This window comes from Blennius ocellaris, assembly GCF_963422515.1.
Source record: "Blennius ocellaris genome assembly, chromosome: 7".
In the NCBI taxonomy this organism is placed as follows: domain Eukaryota; kingdom Metazoa; phylum Chordata; class Actinopteri; order Blenniiformes; family Blenniidae; genus Blennius; species Blennius ocellaris.
The window spans coordinates 17,075,895-17,091,075 of NC_137656.1; the positions used below are offsets into that span (position 1 = coordinate 17,075,895).

At 41.7% G+C, this 15,181-nt stretch overlaps 3 protein-coding genes across 4 annotated transcripts in view; all 3 read right to left on the reverse strand.

Moving 5' to 3' along the window:
- Positions 1–165: 165 nt before the first annotated feature.
- LOC308132926 (saxitoxin and tetrodotoxin-binding protein 1-like) lies at positions 166–2,411 on the reverse strand. Its single transcript, XM_080500135.1, has 6 exons — positions 2,291–2,411; positions 1,169–1,311; positions 1,004–1,071; positions 795–923; positions 580–675; positions 166–499 (listed from the first exon to the last, which is right to left on the reverse strand). Exons 1-6 carry the CDS (start codon positions 2,399–2,401, stop codon positions 411–413), a joined length of 636 nt encoding a protein of 211 aa, XP_080356261.1. The 5' UTR covers positions 2,402–2,411; the 3' UTR covers positions 166–410.
- A 4,694-nt stretch (positions 2,412–7,105) lies between these two features.
- On the reverse strand, positions 7,106–8,949 carry LOC308132607 (uncharacterized protein). The gene is made up of 6 exons (XM_080499760.1): positions 8,780–8,949; positions 8,150–8,289; positions 7,995–8,059; positions 7,770–7,892; positions 7,542–7,640; positions 7,106–7,448 (listed from the first exon to the last, which is right to left on the reverse strand). Exons 1-6 carry the CDS (start codon positions 8,882–8,884, stop codon positions 7,393–7,395), a joined length of 588 nt encoding a protein of 195 aa, XP_080355886.1. The 5' UTR covers positions 8,885–8,949; the 3' UTR covers positions 7,106–7,392.
- Positions 8,950–10,827: 1,878 nt separating this feature from the next.
- LOC308132089 (single-stranded DNA-binding protein 2) overlaps positions 10,828–15,181 on the reverse strand; it is a 55,907-nt gene continuing 51,553 nt past the window's right edge. For both annotated transcript variants that reach the window (XM_080499044.1, XM_080499043.1), the window contains one exon: positions 10,828–14,032. In XM_080499044.1, coding sequence (XP_080355170.1) covers positions 14,003–14,032 — 30 coding nt within the window. In that variant the 3' untranslated portion in view covers positions 10,828–14,002. The remainder of the gene's footprint in view (positions 14,033–15,181) is intronic.

Consider the following 15,181-nt stretch of genomic DNA (forward strand, 5'->3'; position numbering starts at 1 on the left):
GGTGAGTTTAGAGGAGCTCCAAAGGTTTTGATCAAGCGTATAATCTTGATGTATACGTAAGCGGTGTCTGAATGTCTGGGAACGTTCTTTCTCCAGCAAAAGGAAGAAAAAGACATTTGTTCTGTTTTCTGAATAAGTGGAGAAATAAATGACCAGACCCAAAACAAGAGCAAAAAAACTACATTTATTCATCACACACCATCTTTAAAAATAAAAAGAATCCATTGCTAATCATGTGTGCAGCATGACATGAAACCAACAGGATGCATTGTTACAAGGCTATTTCAAGGTGCAGTGTTATAAGAATTATATGCAAATCACATGGCAACGCTGTTTAGAACATGTTAAGCTGGTTTGTGTTGGGTGTGTAGAGGCTGTTTTTTTTAGCAGATTGATGACATTTCTGAGTTTTATTTTGCATTCGGCTCAGCCTCAGTTTGTTCTTTCTCCGTGGTCTCTGCAGCAGGTGATGGGGGTTCTCTTATGTCGGGGCACAGCTCTGCAACATCATCAAACACGGAGATTTAGTTCTACACGTGTGTACTCAGTTTAAGTGTAGATCAGAAAAGACATGCTGACCTGTGTTTCCAAAATGGTACTCTGGGAGGAATCGAAGACATTCTGCCTGCTTCTTGAACGTCTCCAACTCAGATGGCTCCAGAGCGCCAGTCCGTGCTTTAATAGAGAGGTCACAAAAATAATGGCAAAACAAGAATGGGGAATAGTAGTGAAACAAAAAGTCAAAGGTGCATTTTAAAGTGCTTTGCAGTTATTAAAAAAAACCAACTACTTACTATACAGGAAAAGGTATCTCCCCTTCGACTTGCCATCAGGGAGGAGGATTGTGTCTTCAGACAGCAGGCAGTCACTGCAGGTCTCATAGTACTTCCCATCGTGGTAAGAAGTGTGGCCATTGATGATGACTATGAAACATTGGGCAAAAATCAGCTTCGCACACAAACACAAGTTTGAGAAAGGTGGAGGTAAATGTGCAGACACGTACAAGTGGTGTGAGTGGTCATTCCTGAGACGGTGACGTTGGCTATGCCCTGAAGGCATTTGTCTCCATGTCTGTGATGAGAGAAGATGAACACAGACCTGCATCAGTCCTCTGACGAACTCCTGAATAAAACAGAGTATTGCTTGGTGGGAGAGGGCGAGTCCTTACAGGCGGTCGGCCCAGTACATGGTGATGACTCCACTGTCCGAGGAAGCCGACAGATCCACCCAGGAGCTGTCCGCTGATACCAGGTCGCTCTTCAGGTCGGGTTGGTCCCAGGTTCCTACGTGCAGCAACCATTTTCCATAAATCTGAAACATAAACACATCCATATATACCTAAAAGTACACAAAGCCTATTCTTACCTTCACATATTAAATGGATATTACTAATGTAATACTATCACACATGCATGATGATTGTATTGCATTGACAATAAAAATCTTTGTTGGATTTGACCTCACATGCTTCATTAAGAAATTAATAACACACGAAGAAAGACATCAGTGTGCTAAGACTGATTATCATTAATCTAATACGGTCATATTATTCACTTTTAATTATTTTTTCTTTTTCTTCTCATTTCTGTAGATTAAAAAGAGCAGCAAAAGAATGCAAACTACAGCAACAATAATATAAAAACAAGATAATAACCATGATAATATTATACATTTTTGCATTACAATGTTGGTAGTGATTAGAAATATACCAGGGATTATCTTATTATTGTACAAAATAAATTAATGTTACATACATTTTCTTTTTTTAAAGGTGAATATAATCTTTTTATATTTTAGTACATTCTGCAGCTTTAGTTAAACCAAATCAGTTCAGTGGATGGCTTGTATGCTTGTTTATGCCTTGTCTATAATGTTGATCAGTGAAAAAAAATAATACAGTGGACGTACATTTTGCAAATGTATTATTATTATTATTATTATTATTATTATTGTTGTTGTTGTTGTTGTTATTATTATGAATAACAATCACTGTCAAGATTGTAACGTGAATTTAAGTTCAGTTGAGTTTTTAATTATTACATGTTTACTAAAAAGATGCTTTCAAGTGGATAGAAAACTGAAAGTACTTGACAAACCCAGACAACTAAAAAAAATAACTTTCTTGTATTGAAAGTAAAAGGTGATAAATTATCTTTTTTGTTTCTATGTAACTGTCTCATTAAATGTTTTTTTTTTTTTTTTTCCTCAGGAATTACTGACGGTAAATCACCCAGATCAAAACAGAGAGTGCAGAGTTAATTATCCCCTAAGCCCCCCAGCTGGTACTCACAGGACTGTGGCTGTCCAGGACCAGAGGCTTGACCAGCTCTTTACAGTCCGGCTCGGAGGCGGCGCAGAGGGAGGCGAGGGCCAGAAGAGAGACGACCAGCTGTGCGGCCATGGTTCCGGACAACAAGCAGGACTGCAGCTTCCAGCCTGCTCACATCCACACAGGCTCTGGGGACAGGGGGCTGGGCTACACACACACACACACACACACACACACACACACACACACACACACACACACACACACACACACACACACACACACACACACACACACACACACACACACACACACACACACACACACACACACACACACACAGACACAGACAGACAGACAGACCTACTCCTTTATCTAAAACAAACTTTGTTTGTTTTTTTTTAGTCCAGTCACATGGGTCATGAAGGGTGAGGAGTAGAAAAAACAAATTATAGATATTCAAGCAGTATTTTTGGCGATTTGTACAAACAGTATTTAAACCATGAATAGGGTTGCATGATCTCTGCCATGGCCGCATGGTAGAGAATGTTGTTAGGGCTTTCCTCTCACGGCGAGACAATCGTGGGTTCAAATCCTTTCTGTGTGGAGTTTGCATCTTTTCCCAATGTGTGTTTGGGTTTTCTCCAGGTAAAAGAACATGCATGTAAGGTTAATTGGTGAACTTAAATTGCCCCTCGGTGGGAATATGTGTGTATGTGTTTGCCCTGGCGAGTGGCGGCCTTCCCAGGGTGCATCCTGCTCTCGCCCATGGTTATCTGGGATGAAGTCCAGCACACAACCCTAGCCCTAACCCTAACACCCCTGCACTGGATAAAGCAGTGTAGAAGATGTTAGGATGATTGTAGCCAATTGCAAAGACTCACCTCAGTGTAAATTTTCTCAAATTTTCACAAATATTTCTGTCAAGTTAGCATCGTTTATTATGTCCAGTGGTCATAATATTAGGAAAAAACTGCATGGTGGTGTAACAGATGCCATTCTTAGCTCACAGCAAGAGGGAGGGCAATGGAGTTAAATGATGAACTTCTGAATGTGTCTTTTCTGTGTTTGCTCTGTGATGAAATGGTGACCTGTCCGGGGTAAACACCTGCCTCCACAGTTAGCTGTCAACGACTCCAATGCCCCAGAAAAAGAATAAAGTGGTCAAGAAGAAGGATGGGTGTAATATTCAGGCATACATGCATTAAATTATTCTTAATGAGCCTTTTTAGATACTTCGACTTGATTGAATTTATGCATGTAGTAATAGGTAATTTTATCAGTTTGTATTTATATAATATATAATTTAAGGTATGTATAGTATATTTATTTATATATTTGCCCATGCTTTTAATGTGAGGTAGGTCTTGAAGTTCTGTTGTATAGGACTAGGTGTTAATATCCCCCTATACCTAAGGTACCGACATGACACTGTGGGGTGTTCAACAGAGTATTAGCATCCTTTGGGTTATCAAGTGAGTGCCCTCCTTCCTCTGTGTTTTGCTGATAGGCCCACGACATCTCCAGTGGGTTCAGCAGTGAATCCCAGTATCCCAGGTTCACTCCCGAGATGCCATATACTCATTTGAAGGCCCAGGTGGTGTCCTTTCTCTTCATCCAGAGCCACTGGCTCCCCTTCTCAGCAGCCCTGGAGAGGTCCTTGATTGCCTGCCAGTGGGTCTTCCTTCGCATTCCCATCTCCCAGAGTCACCGAGATGTCAAAGTGGCTATGAATCCTCTGCAGCCTACCTCCACCGGGTGGACCTGCGCTTTCCAGCCCTGCTGTTGAGCATCTGGTGCGAGTTTAGCATACCTTAGTTTCTTCCGCTCATAGGCCTACTCCACTACGCTCTCCCAGGGCACCGTGAGCTCAATGATATAAACAACCTTGAGAGAGGCTGACCACAGAACAAGATCTGGTCACAAGTTGGTGATTGAGATCACGCTTGGGAAGCAGAGTTTCTTGTCCAGGTCTGCCAGCATTTTCCAGTCCCATGCTCTGCCCAATTGTCCAGTGTCTGCTCTCATGGTGGTAAGGCTGGCTTGACCCTCACCTTTCCGAATGAATGGTGTCAGCTGTCGCCGGGATGATGTGGGAGGGAGAGTGTTCACGCTTGTCCGTCGACTTTCCAGCACAGCTGCAAGACACCTTAACACCTGGTTGTGCCGCCAGGTGTAACGCCCTTGGGTGAGGCTAGTTTTGTACCCCACCAAGATGTGCTTCAGTGTCGCTGGACTTGGACATAGAGGGCAACTGGGGTCTTGGCCATACCACTGGCAGAGGTTTGCGGGGGGAGGCAAGACATCATAGGCAACCCTGATGATAAAGCTTGCCTTGAATGCCTCGATCTCCCACAGATCTTTCCAGGAGATCTTCCTTTTCTCCACTCCCTCCCATGCCATCCATTGCCCTTGTTTTGCTTGGGCCACGGCTTTAGCGCACCTTTCTGCCTCCTCCTCCCGACACACCTCCTGAACCACCAGCTTGCGTCTTTGAGCTGGGGTGGCCTTGCTCCAGGCTAGTGTACTTGCTCAAAGGCCAAGACCACTCCTCCCCTCCTGTACGTGTCCCACAATATCCCTGTGTTTGAGTGCTGCCTTTGCCTGCACATTTGCAGCCAATGGGGTCCACTTCCTCCCGGTGACCAGGGTAGGGGCAGCTTGGGCTACAAATGGAGTGCTCAAATCCTGTAGCATCACCTCCAGTCTGACTTTGGCACACTTGTACTCTTCTGCCAGAATGGAGATGGGGAGGTGTAACATTTCCTTGCCATAGAGCCCAATGCTGCTGAGGAAGGCCAAGCCACTGCCTTGTATATGAGCTGACCAGTCTCTCCAGCTTTTCCACCTTTGAGAGCGGGATTTCTTATAGGGTCAGTGGCCACAAGAGGCGTGGAAGTCGTCCATACTGCATGCACCAGAGCTTCAGCTTGCCAGGTAGCAGGGTGTTATTGATCTTCTCCAGGCCGTTGGCTATGTCCTTCCTCAGCTGCTATACCTGCTCTTTATCTTTGAGGGAGGCATCGTACCAACAACCCAAGCTCTTCACAGGCTTCTCTGAGACTGTTGGAATGGTTTCCTCAGAGATGTGGAAGTGGTAGTCAGAGAGCTTCCCTCTGACAATAGAGATGCTTTTGGACTTGCTTGGCTTGATCTTCATGCGAGCAAGCTCGATGTTATCCTGGATCTTATTAAGTAGCCGTACAGTGCAAGCCTTGGTCGTGATGAGTATTGTGAGGTCATCCATATAGGCTCTGATTGGTGGCAGCCTCAGCCCAGGTCTTAGTTTTTGTCCTCCAACCACCCATCGAGAGGCCCTGATAATCACCTATTGTATATATCATATAATATAATATCTCGGAGATCCTCAACCTTTTTGAAAGAAGAGTAACTTCAGGATATTGACGTAAAACGAGAAGCTGAATAATGAATTTAAAAGCATGTTGTTCTGTGGTGGCCACTATTTTCTGAAGATGCCTGCTGGCTCTGACTTAAATGAGGAAAATCCCAGAAAAATGGTGTTCTGTATGTGGCCTCCGTTTTGTTCTTGAACAGGAACATCCCATGAATATGCCAGCATGTGTTTGAAAAACAAACTGTTATTCTGGGATGTTTATGTAACGTGAGGGTTCAGTGTGTACTGGTTGGCTCACTCTTTCAACTGCTGTGTGCTGATGACCTCTGCCAAAACGGGGTCCTGGTTTACTTCCTTCTTTAGATCTTCTTCAGGAAACTGAAGAACAAATGTGGAGGAGACAGACTGGGTGGAGTCAGGACCTGAAGGTTTGGTTTGATTACAGGGAACTGGTTGTGGATTTGCTCCGCTAAAGTTGTGATACTGTCTGAAAATCGCACACACACACACGCACACACACACACACACACACACACACACTTCTCGGGTTTGAAAGTGTTTCACTCTTCCCACCCAGCCTGCAGGAGCCTTCTATTTATCTTGTTACATGATGGCCATCTGGCAGAGTATGAATAGCAGGACCCCTGCCTCTTTCAATATGTAAACACCCTGGCACAGTCACTCTCTCACACACATGCACACAAAGATGGAAGAAAAGGTGGAAGGAGACAGAAACCTCTTTTGTCTTCATCTCCTATTGGCATTACTAATATGTCCAAACCACTTTAATTTCTCTGTAGTTACCATTTGCTTCTCCTTCATCACTCACATAGTGTGCTTCAGTTTGTCGATGATGATTTTTAAAAAAATATTTGGTGTTATAGAACCTTTCTCTCTTTTTCTCTGTCTTTCTTTGTTTTCTTTCTTTCTTCCTTTCTTCCTTTCTTTCTTTCTTTCTTTCTTTCTTTCTTTCTTTCTTTCTTTCTTTCTTTCTTTCTTTCTTTCTTTCTTTCTGTCTTTCTTGGCAATCATTAAGCCACAGAACTTCCATTTGTAAATAGAAAAGAGGTAAATGACCTTCATAGTCCACTTCCAGATCATTTCAACACTCCTTTCTCAGCCATTTCAACTGCTGCACTCTATCTAAGTCCAACATGACAAAGCTGTTGAGGCCGAGCGGAATCGCTCCTGAATAAACGGGGCAGCGGCTCTCACTGGTTATTTCAATGTGTGTGTGTGTGTGTGTGTGTGTGTGTGTGTGTGTGTGTGTGTGTGCGTGTGTGCGTGTGTGCGTGCGTGCGTGCGCGCGCGTGCGTGCGTGCGTGCGTGTGTGTGTGTGCGCGTGTGTGTGTGTTTCCTTTCCAGTGTTTTATGGACATTGCTATAAGTTAGAAGGCAATGTCAGCTCTGAATACCAAGAACCAGGCGGCACAATGGGGTTGAATTTATCTAAAACAGACATGGAAACAGAGTTTGTTTTTTTTAATTTCACATGTACAATTTATTAATAACATGAAAGATGAAATACATCAATTCCAATGTCTTTGTCACAACAAGAAGCATACAACATGTTGAGGACATTGTATTTCTAGAAAATAACAACAAACACAATTTAACTAAAAATAAGATGAGGAAAAGTGCTCTCCTGTTTTATTACGTGAGACATCTGTAACGCACACAAGCAGGACTGAGAGTCAAGAGAGGACATATGAATGGAAATGTGTCTCATGAATAAACTTCAGGTCACAGCACACATCTGTGTGTTTCTCTACTGCTCTTCCTTCTCCACAATGAGGGATTCCACCTTCTCATAGGGACACAAATCTGAAAAGAAGGTGAAATTAATTTACATTGGCCATATTCACGACTATAAGGTGTCCAAGAGTGAATGTGTAGAGAATGTGAAAATAATTGTACCTTTATTGCCTCCATGGTGTAAATCTAGTTTGAAGTTGAGACACTCCAGCTGTTTCTTGAAAATGACTTGATCAGCCTCATCCAGGAGTCCGGTTTTAGCTGGAAGGCAAAGAGATTACAGAAAGATACGTTTCAGCGAAGTCACTAACTGCTAAGACTGTCCTTGTTGTTCTCATTAAACTCTTTTCTAAATGAATCCGAAAGGTTTGTGTAAGTGTACGAACTCACTGAACAAGTAGATGCTTCTGCACCCTGGGCTTTCTGCCGAGTTGGTGTCCAACCAGAGGACACACTCAGGACACGTCACCAAATGCTTCCCGGAGTGCTCGTGACTTGTGGAGTTAAAATAAACTATGGCAAAGAAAACCCGAGTGTTACCAGGCTGCGATGCATTCAAGGCGTTACTTGCAAATGGGAACAGTACACACAGCAACATGTGTTTGATTCACTCACATGTCGCTTTGGTAACATTTCCATCGAAGGTGGTATTCACTTTTCCATTGTAACATTTTCCATCACTGGTAAGAAAAATAAAAAACATAGTGTGTGTGTAAATATTGGTTTGTTTATGCTCTAGATACACTTCTTCTGTTTAAACAGCAACTTACATTTTGTCTCCATAGCAAAGAGACATGTCACCATCGGGTATGGCCGATAATTCCATCCAGGAGCTTTCGATAAATTTCATTTGTGGCAGTTTGTCTTCACAGTCGGAGGTTCCAGCATAGAAAATCCATTTCCCAAGGACCTGCACAAACAATACGAGCAACATGAGAAACACTTTGGACTGATGCACATACCCAACAATGATACAACATAAAATCAGTTTAAACCTTGATAACTTCATGAATAACTTTATTGATTCATGGTTGCAAACTCTCTTGTGCATCCTGGGTTTCTTGATTTAACTTATTTCCACATTGTTGTGCAGGTCAAAATTACATCTGATCAGAGGCATTACACAACACTTTCAAATGAGAATATATCTGACAGCAATACTATAATGTTTATAATACAATTATCACCCTAAAATTGCATTTTTTATTTGTATTTTTTAATTAAAAAAATTATAGTCAACCTCTTCTTCTCGGAATGACACAATAGGGGCTCTTATTGCTCAGCTGTGGGAGTGGATGCTTGCACAAAAATATCAACAAGTCAAATAATATCCTTTGTCAGAGGCCATGTAGCTCAGTTACTGTATGTAAAACCTGTATATAAGAGTTAGAATAACGTACCTTGGTTCGATCCTCCAGAGTTTTAGTCAGTTCTTCACAGTCGGGGTCGGACGCAGCGGTCAGTGTGAAGAGAGCCAGCACAACTAAACATAAGTGGGAAGACATGATGAGAAGTGAAATGGCTGAACGGGACAGCGACACAAAACAACTGCACTCCTTCCTGCGGAGAGGCTGGTATGACCACTAGTACATGTTACATATAACAGAGGAGGAGTGGGGGAGGGATGCGAAGGGGTGGAGGGGCCCAATCAGGGTTATGCAATAGTGTAGTTACGCATTTCATTGTGGTTGTGTTGGACTTGTTCACCTCTCCTCATACTGAGTCCTTAGAATCAGAATCAGAATCAGTTTTATTGGCCAGATACACTATGTTTAACATATGAGGAATTTGACTTCGGTAAGAAGAAACTGTGCGCTCTCAGTATAAGTGTAAACATTAAATAATAACAATAAACAAAAAATAGAAAGAGTCATTAAAGACAAATATATACGGGAGCTAAACAAGATAGTGGTTAAGTAGTGCAAATAATGAAGAGTGACATGAAGTAGTGAGTATTTACAATATAGGATGGCGTAGATGGTTGTTAAAAATAAATAATATGCATATAGGTACAGCCACAGTGACAGTGACAGTTGTTCTATGTTATTAAGCAGCAGCAGGTCTGACATTCTGTGACAAAGTAGTGTTCAACAGAGTGACAGCCTGGAGGAAGAAGCTGTTCTTGTCACGTGTTGTTTTGGTGTACAGTGATCTGTAGGGGAGGAGTTTAAAGAGTTTGTGTCCGGGGTGGGGTGAGGTGAGGGGTGAGGGGTCTGCAGTGATGCCACCTGTCCGTTTCCTGACCCTGGACCAGTATAAGTCCTGGATGGGGGGGGGGGGGGGGGGGGGGGGGGAGGTCAACACCGATGACCTTCTATGCAGTCCTGATTGTCCGCTGTAGTCTGAGTCTATCCAGTTTGGTTGCAGATCCAAACCAGACACTGATGGAGGAGCACAGAACAGACTCTCAAAGGACTTCATGACCACAGACGTCAGGCGACGGGTCTGTAGTCATTGAGTCCTGTGATGGCCGGTTTCTTTTGGATTGGGATGATGGGGGAGCTATGAAGGATGATGGTACTTGGCACAGCTCCAGTGATACTGCATGAAGATGGGGGCCAGCTGCTCGGTACAGACTCTCAGGCAAGAAGGGGACACACCTTCTGGTCCTGGAGCCTTACTGGTCTTTTGTTTTTTTGAATATCCGGCACACTTCATTCACACCTATCGTCAGTGCAGGTGGGGGGGTCTGAGGGGAGGGAGGAGCAGGTTGGGCACAGTGAGGGTGTGGACGTGGAGCTGATAGGCTGGGTGATGGGTGTGAAAACCTACAGTAGAAGCTGTTCAGGACCTCATCCAGTCTTGTGTTACCTGCAGGGTGGGGGCAGTCCTGAGTCGCGCAGTGAAGGATGAACTATTTCTTATGAGGCAAATTCATTCCCCCTCTTTCTCTGTACTGTGTGTTTGAAGAAAGACAAATATGCTTCCGCTATGCAGAAAGGTCACATAGTCAGATGTAATCTCATGCATAAAGTACATACTGTGCTGGTAGAAATAGGAGGTATGGAGGTAGCATAGTACACAAGCAAAGAAAAACATATCTGGTCCAGGTTGTTATCAGGTTCTCTTCTGCAGGATTGTCAGTTTGCACAAGTTACATCTAAATGCTTCACGGTTCCGAAATGCCACAGGGCACTTCGGCAGTAATAAGGATTGAGCTTCTAAACTCAGTCTGTGCTAGTGACAGTATAAATCCCAACATCATGAACTTTTGCACTTCTGTGTTTGGCAGCCATCGTGGTGTCAGTGATCCAGGGATTCGGATCAATATGTGAAGTCTGTCAGGACAACATGTTTTCAGTTTGACCTCTCATCTATATTGCTGTTTACAACGAGGAACGAAATGTACCTCATTGCACAATCTAGAAACCTGGCATGCGATGCTGGAATGTCGTATGCAGACGGTCTCCAACGTTCTGGTGAATGAAAGGAGCAGACGAGTCAAGGATAAGGGAAGAGAAGCTTTATACCAGCATATTCAAAACCCATGAAACTTCTCTGTGTATTTACAAAAACATAATACAAGATTAAAAAAGAGAAAATGAACACGTCACAAATGGAGTCCCACGTACTGCCACAAAACAGAAAACGTGATCCGATTTACAAATGTGTCCTCTTTGTACTCCCACTTATGGCTTCGATCTAACACGGAAACAAAATAAAACGACCTCTTTTCAGTGGTGAAGATGTATCATCTGTCCATTCTTCCCTTTTGCAACAGTTCTCTCCGGGTTTATCTTTAAATAATAATAATATTAATAATAATATCAAATACACATACAAGACAGAGGAGCTACATATTGTGAGCTGTACACTTTGCAGTAAGGAAAGGGGAAGGGGAATGTTCACAGGAATATAGACCCTTTGTACATGATGATCATTCATCTTGGGCAGTGAAAGAGGAGTCAAACGTTGATTAAAAACAAGCTTATCTTAGCTTTCTGTACCAACCAACCTTTCATGTCATACTAAAATCACAGTTTAGTCGGATGACAGTTAAGTACGAGTGACTTTATCAGCTTGTGGATCCGTCGCAGCAATCTGTTTATTTTAACAGCTTGTTTGATCATTCAACCCAATAGTAGCTCCGGGACAAAAACCAATGAGATTATAAGAGCTGAAAGTTATGAATGCATTACAGTTCATTTCCCATTGAGTTAAAGATAAAATAAAAGAAAACAACAAACTATTGTTTTGTTGACTCTAAGTCTCTTGATTTCCACCAGCACTTAAATAGCAGTTGTGACACACCACTCATACAGGGAAGTCTTATATGGTGAATAGCAGAATAAATTACAGGTGAATGAAGATTAAAGCATCAATTAATCTGTAAAAACTGGCCAAATGTCTGATTTTTACTCTAACAATGGTTGTCAACATTTTTTTTTTTTAATTTGTTCCACTTCTATTTCTGCTTAATTATCTGATCAATAATAATAAGAGTGAATGCTGACATATACCGTATTTCATGAGCTATAAGTAACACTTCTTTTGGTTATTTGGTTGGACATGTGACATATATTGAAAAGCAACAAGATATATTGGTACATACCATCTGAAGCCACGAGATGTCACTGTATGGCTAAGTATGTATGATTTAGTACCACCAAAAATCCTCTATTATTGCCATGTTTGACTTACATGGGAAGTAAATTGTCACACACACAAAAAAAAAAAAACGACTGTGAAATTTTACTGAAATACAAATGGAAAGACAACTACAAAAAGAAAGTTTGCTTGGTTGTTTTTCCTCTTCATGGCACACTTTTTGATAGATGCATAAAGTCAGATGCAACTTATAGTCCAAAACATCCGGTAATGTGAAATGAGCCAATAAGATTTCTTTTTATTCAGGAAACAATATTTTTCATCGTGTCAATGGAAAAGTGAATTTATGACTCTCAAAAAAGTGATTCAGTTGAACCTAAAATGTTTGCCATTCATTGCCTCACTTGGTCTGGTGTGACTTGTAGCATTTCTTAAATTTTAGCTGAAGAGACAAACTCTGTCTCAGTATTGCTTTACAAATGTGATTACAGCATTTCCGTTTTTTTTTTTTTTTTTTTAAGGCTTATTATTGTCACTCGATCCCCTGTTTTGCAAAAGCTACATCGTTGCCTGTGAGCCCTGAATAAATGGTGCGTTCATGGCAGCATTTGTGCATCTTTGACAAACTGCGGGCCATTCCCTCGTGATGTCCCCTGTAGGAATCCAACCTTACTTGAAAAAGTGAGAGGAGCTGGACATCATTGTTTGCCATCAACAAAATAAACTTTGAATACTACTGGCTTAACAGGGTCACTTTATAAAATTGAAACCATTTCTGTTGTCACTGATTCACTTTAAAACTCATAATCCTTCACCTGGCTTCAGAGTTATTTGGTTCTTCTTTTTGCTTGGTAGTTGCAGCGGTCCAGAACGGGTCCAGTGGGTAAACGTAGAGCACTTTTGAAGTGCAAACTACAGCTCAGTGTAAAAACAAGCGCTTCAGCCACTGTATTCAGCCACCTATTCCTTATGCTGCTTCCTTGCACGACCCAATAGACCATCTTGTAGTACATAAGAGAATGACACGTCACAAAATTCAAGACTGTTTTGTCCCACACTACCTGTCATATGGGGTTACATCCATTCTACAATAAACAAAAATATAATCCAACACAACTTCAATAACATAATTTCGTCCATGTGTTTGTTTATGAAGTTGATGGTTGAGACGTTTCACATACTTTTACAACACTAGTTGGATGTTTGTTGTTATGAAATCACTCTCAATTTCCCAGCTGGTAACTTTTTGATTTTACCTGCACGAACACAACTGTTAATTTTTTTCACTGTAACCCTTCGCAGCAGTTTTAAAATGTAGGTGAATACAATCCTTTCCGGAAAGCTGACTTTGAGCTGCACCTCATGAGGTGCACCATTAACAAATCTCTTGATTTTGTCATATTTGTGGCTGGAAATGATCCAATCTACCCGTAGCTTAAAAGAGAAAACATGAGGTTAAAAAGATTGTGACAACCAAAAATGTTCAGAATATCATAAACACCTGCACAAGCCGCAACAAAACCTTCATAGCTATGACTGCGATGCTTTTCCATTTCTCCCGTCAATAAATGAGCTGGTTTGTCAAGAATCGACAAATTTTGTAAAAACCATTAAAATGTATCAATCTAAAAGTGGCTGTATGTTTTTGTTTTTTTTTAATAGTGGATATTTCATCTGTAGGATACTGGCATGTTTTTGGGGTATTGAACTTAGACAGATGTGTGTGCACCTTCTCATACACACCATATGTAAATATACAACGAGTTCATCTCAATCCTTTCGTACAGTCTCAGAGGAAGAACTGACGAACGGAGTAGAGTCACCACCTGGACCGGCAGGAGAAACGAGAGCGAGCCGACATGGACAGAAAATATGGGCGAGTGGTGGGGAGGGGTGGTGGTGGTGTGACGGGGAGGGGGGGATTGTAGAAGGTTGGCGCCTGGGGCAATTGTCCCGAGTGGGTGGGCGGTGGAAGAAGAGTCACTGGCCAAGATGACATCACATTCTGTCTCTCCGCTTTTCACCGATCCACACCTGGTTCATGAGTGAATGACTGAAGCCGCTCCCAAGAGCCTTCACACGCTCATCGTCATGTTCGGAGAATACTGCGGACAGAAGCCAGGAGAAACCCATGAGTATGACTCTGAGTCGATATACAATGATTAACCCTGAACTCAGCATCCCTGGAAGATCCTGTGAGGTGAACTTATATGCAAAGAGAAATGATCTCACATATGTTCAAGTATGAAATAATTCAACATTTGGTTGTACATTTAGTTGCAAGAGACTAATTTAAGATAGAACAGGTGAGCGGGGGAAACACAACATTGATTCATACTCCTTACATTTTCAGATTTGAGCGTTGGCAGGATAGTCCTCCAGGTAAACAGTGGGAAGCCGCTGGTCTTGAACCATAACCATTACTTTAAAATCCATTAGTTTCTTAATTTACCATGCATTTTAAAAAGGAATTCCTCAAATAATGTGAAAAGACTATTTTACCAATAAAAGGTTATAATTGTTGATGAAGAACATATGATAGTCTGATTTAATTCAATTAAACATCATTTTGGATCTTTCAAGAAAAATTCAGGACAAAAAGACAGAAACAATACCTAATCAGAATAAGCAGATCAAATAGGACATTTAAACATAGAGAAATCAAATAATTAAGATAAAATAAATTTTCTAGCTTGCTGCCATAGTGTCACACATAGAAACTATCTTCAATTGATGACAAAATTTACCTAACAACTGGATCTAGTCATTAAAATGTCTTCAAATTCATGAACGGTAAGGATAAGTGTTGTGAAGAGATTACCAGCAATATGAGATCTCAATAGAGATTCCAACACTGCAGCCTTAGTGCAGCGTGTGTGTGTGTGTGTGTGTGTGTGTGTGTGTGTGTGTGTGGGTGGGTGGGTGGGTGTGTGTGTGTGTGTGTGTGTGTGTGTGTGTGTGTGTGTGTGTGTGTGTGTGTGTGTGTGTGTGTGTGTGTGTGTGTGTGTGTGTGTGTGTGCACATTATGATCACGGTAGCTGAGTTTGCTTTTCCATTTGAATTGGCCAATTGTTGACATCTGAGACACTTTAAAACATCATTAGCAGACTTTATTATCAGACCCCTGCCTTTTAGGCAGAGATTAGTGAGAAAATCTCAAAACACACACAATACCTCTCAAGCAGATTTAAAGTGAACTTTTGTGATGGCTCACAATTTTTTGCGCTTTTTGTATTGATTTTTTTTTTCTTTTT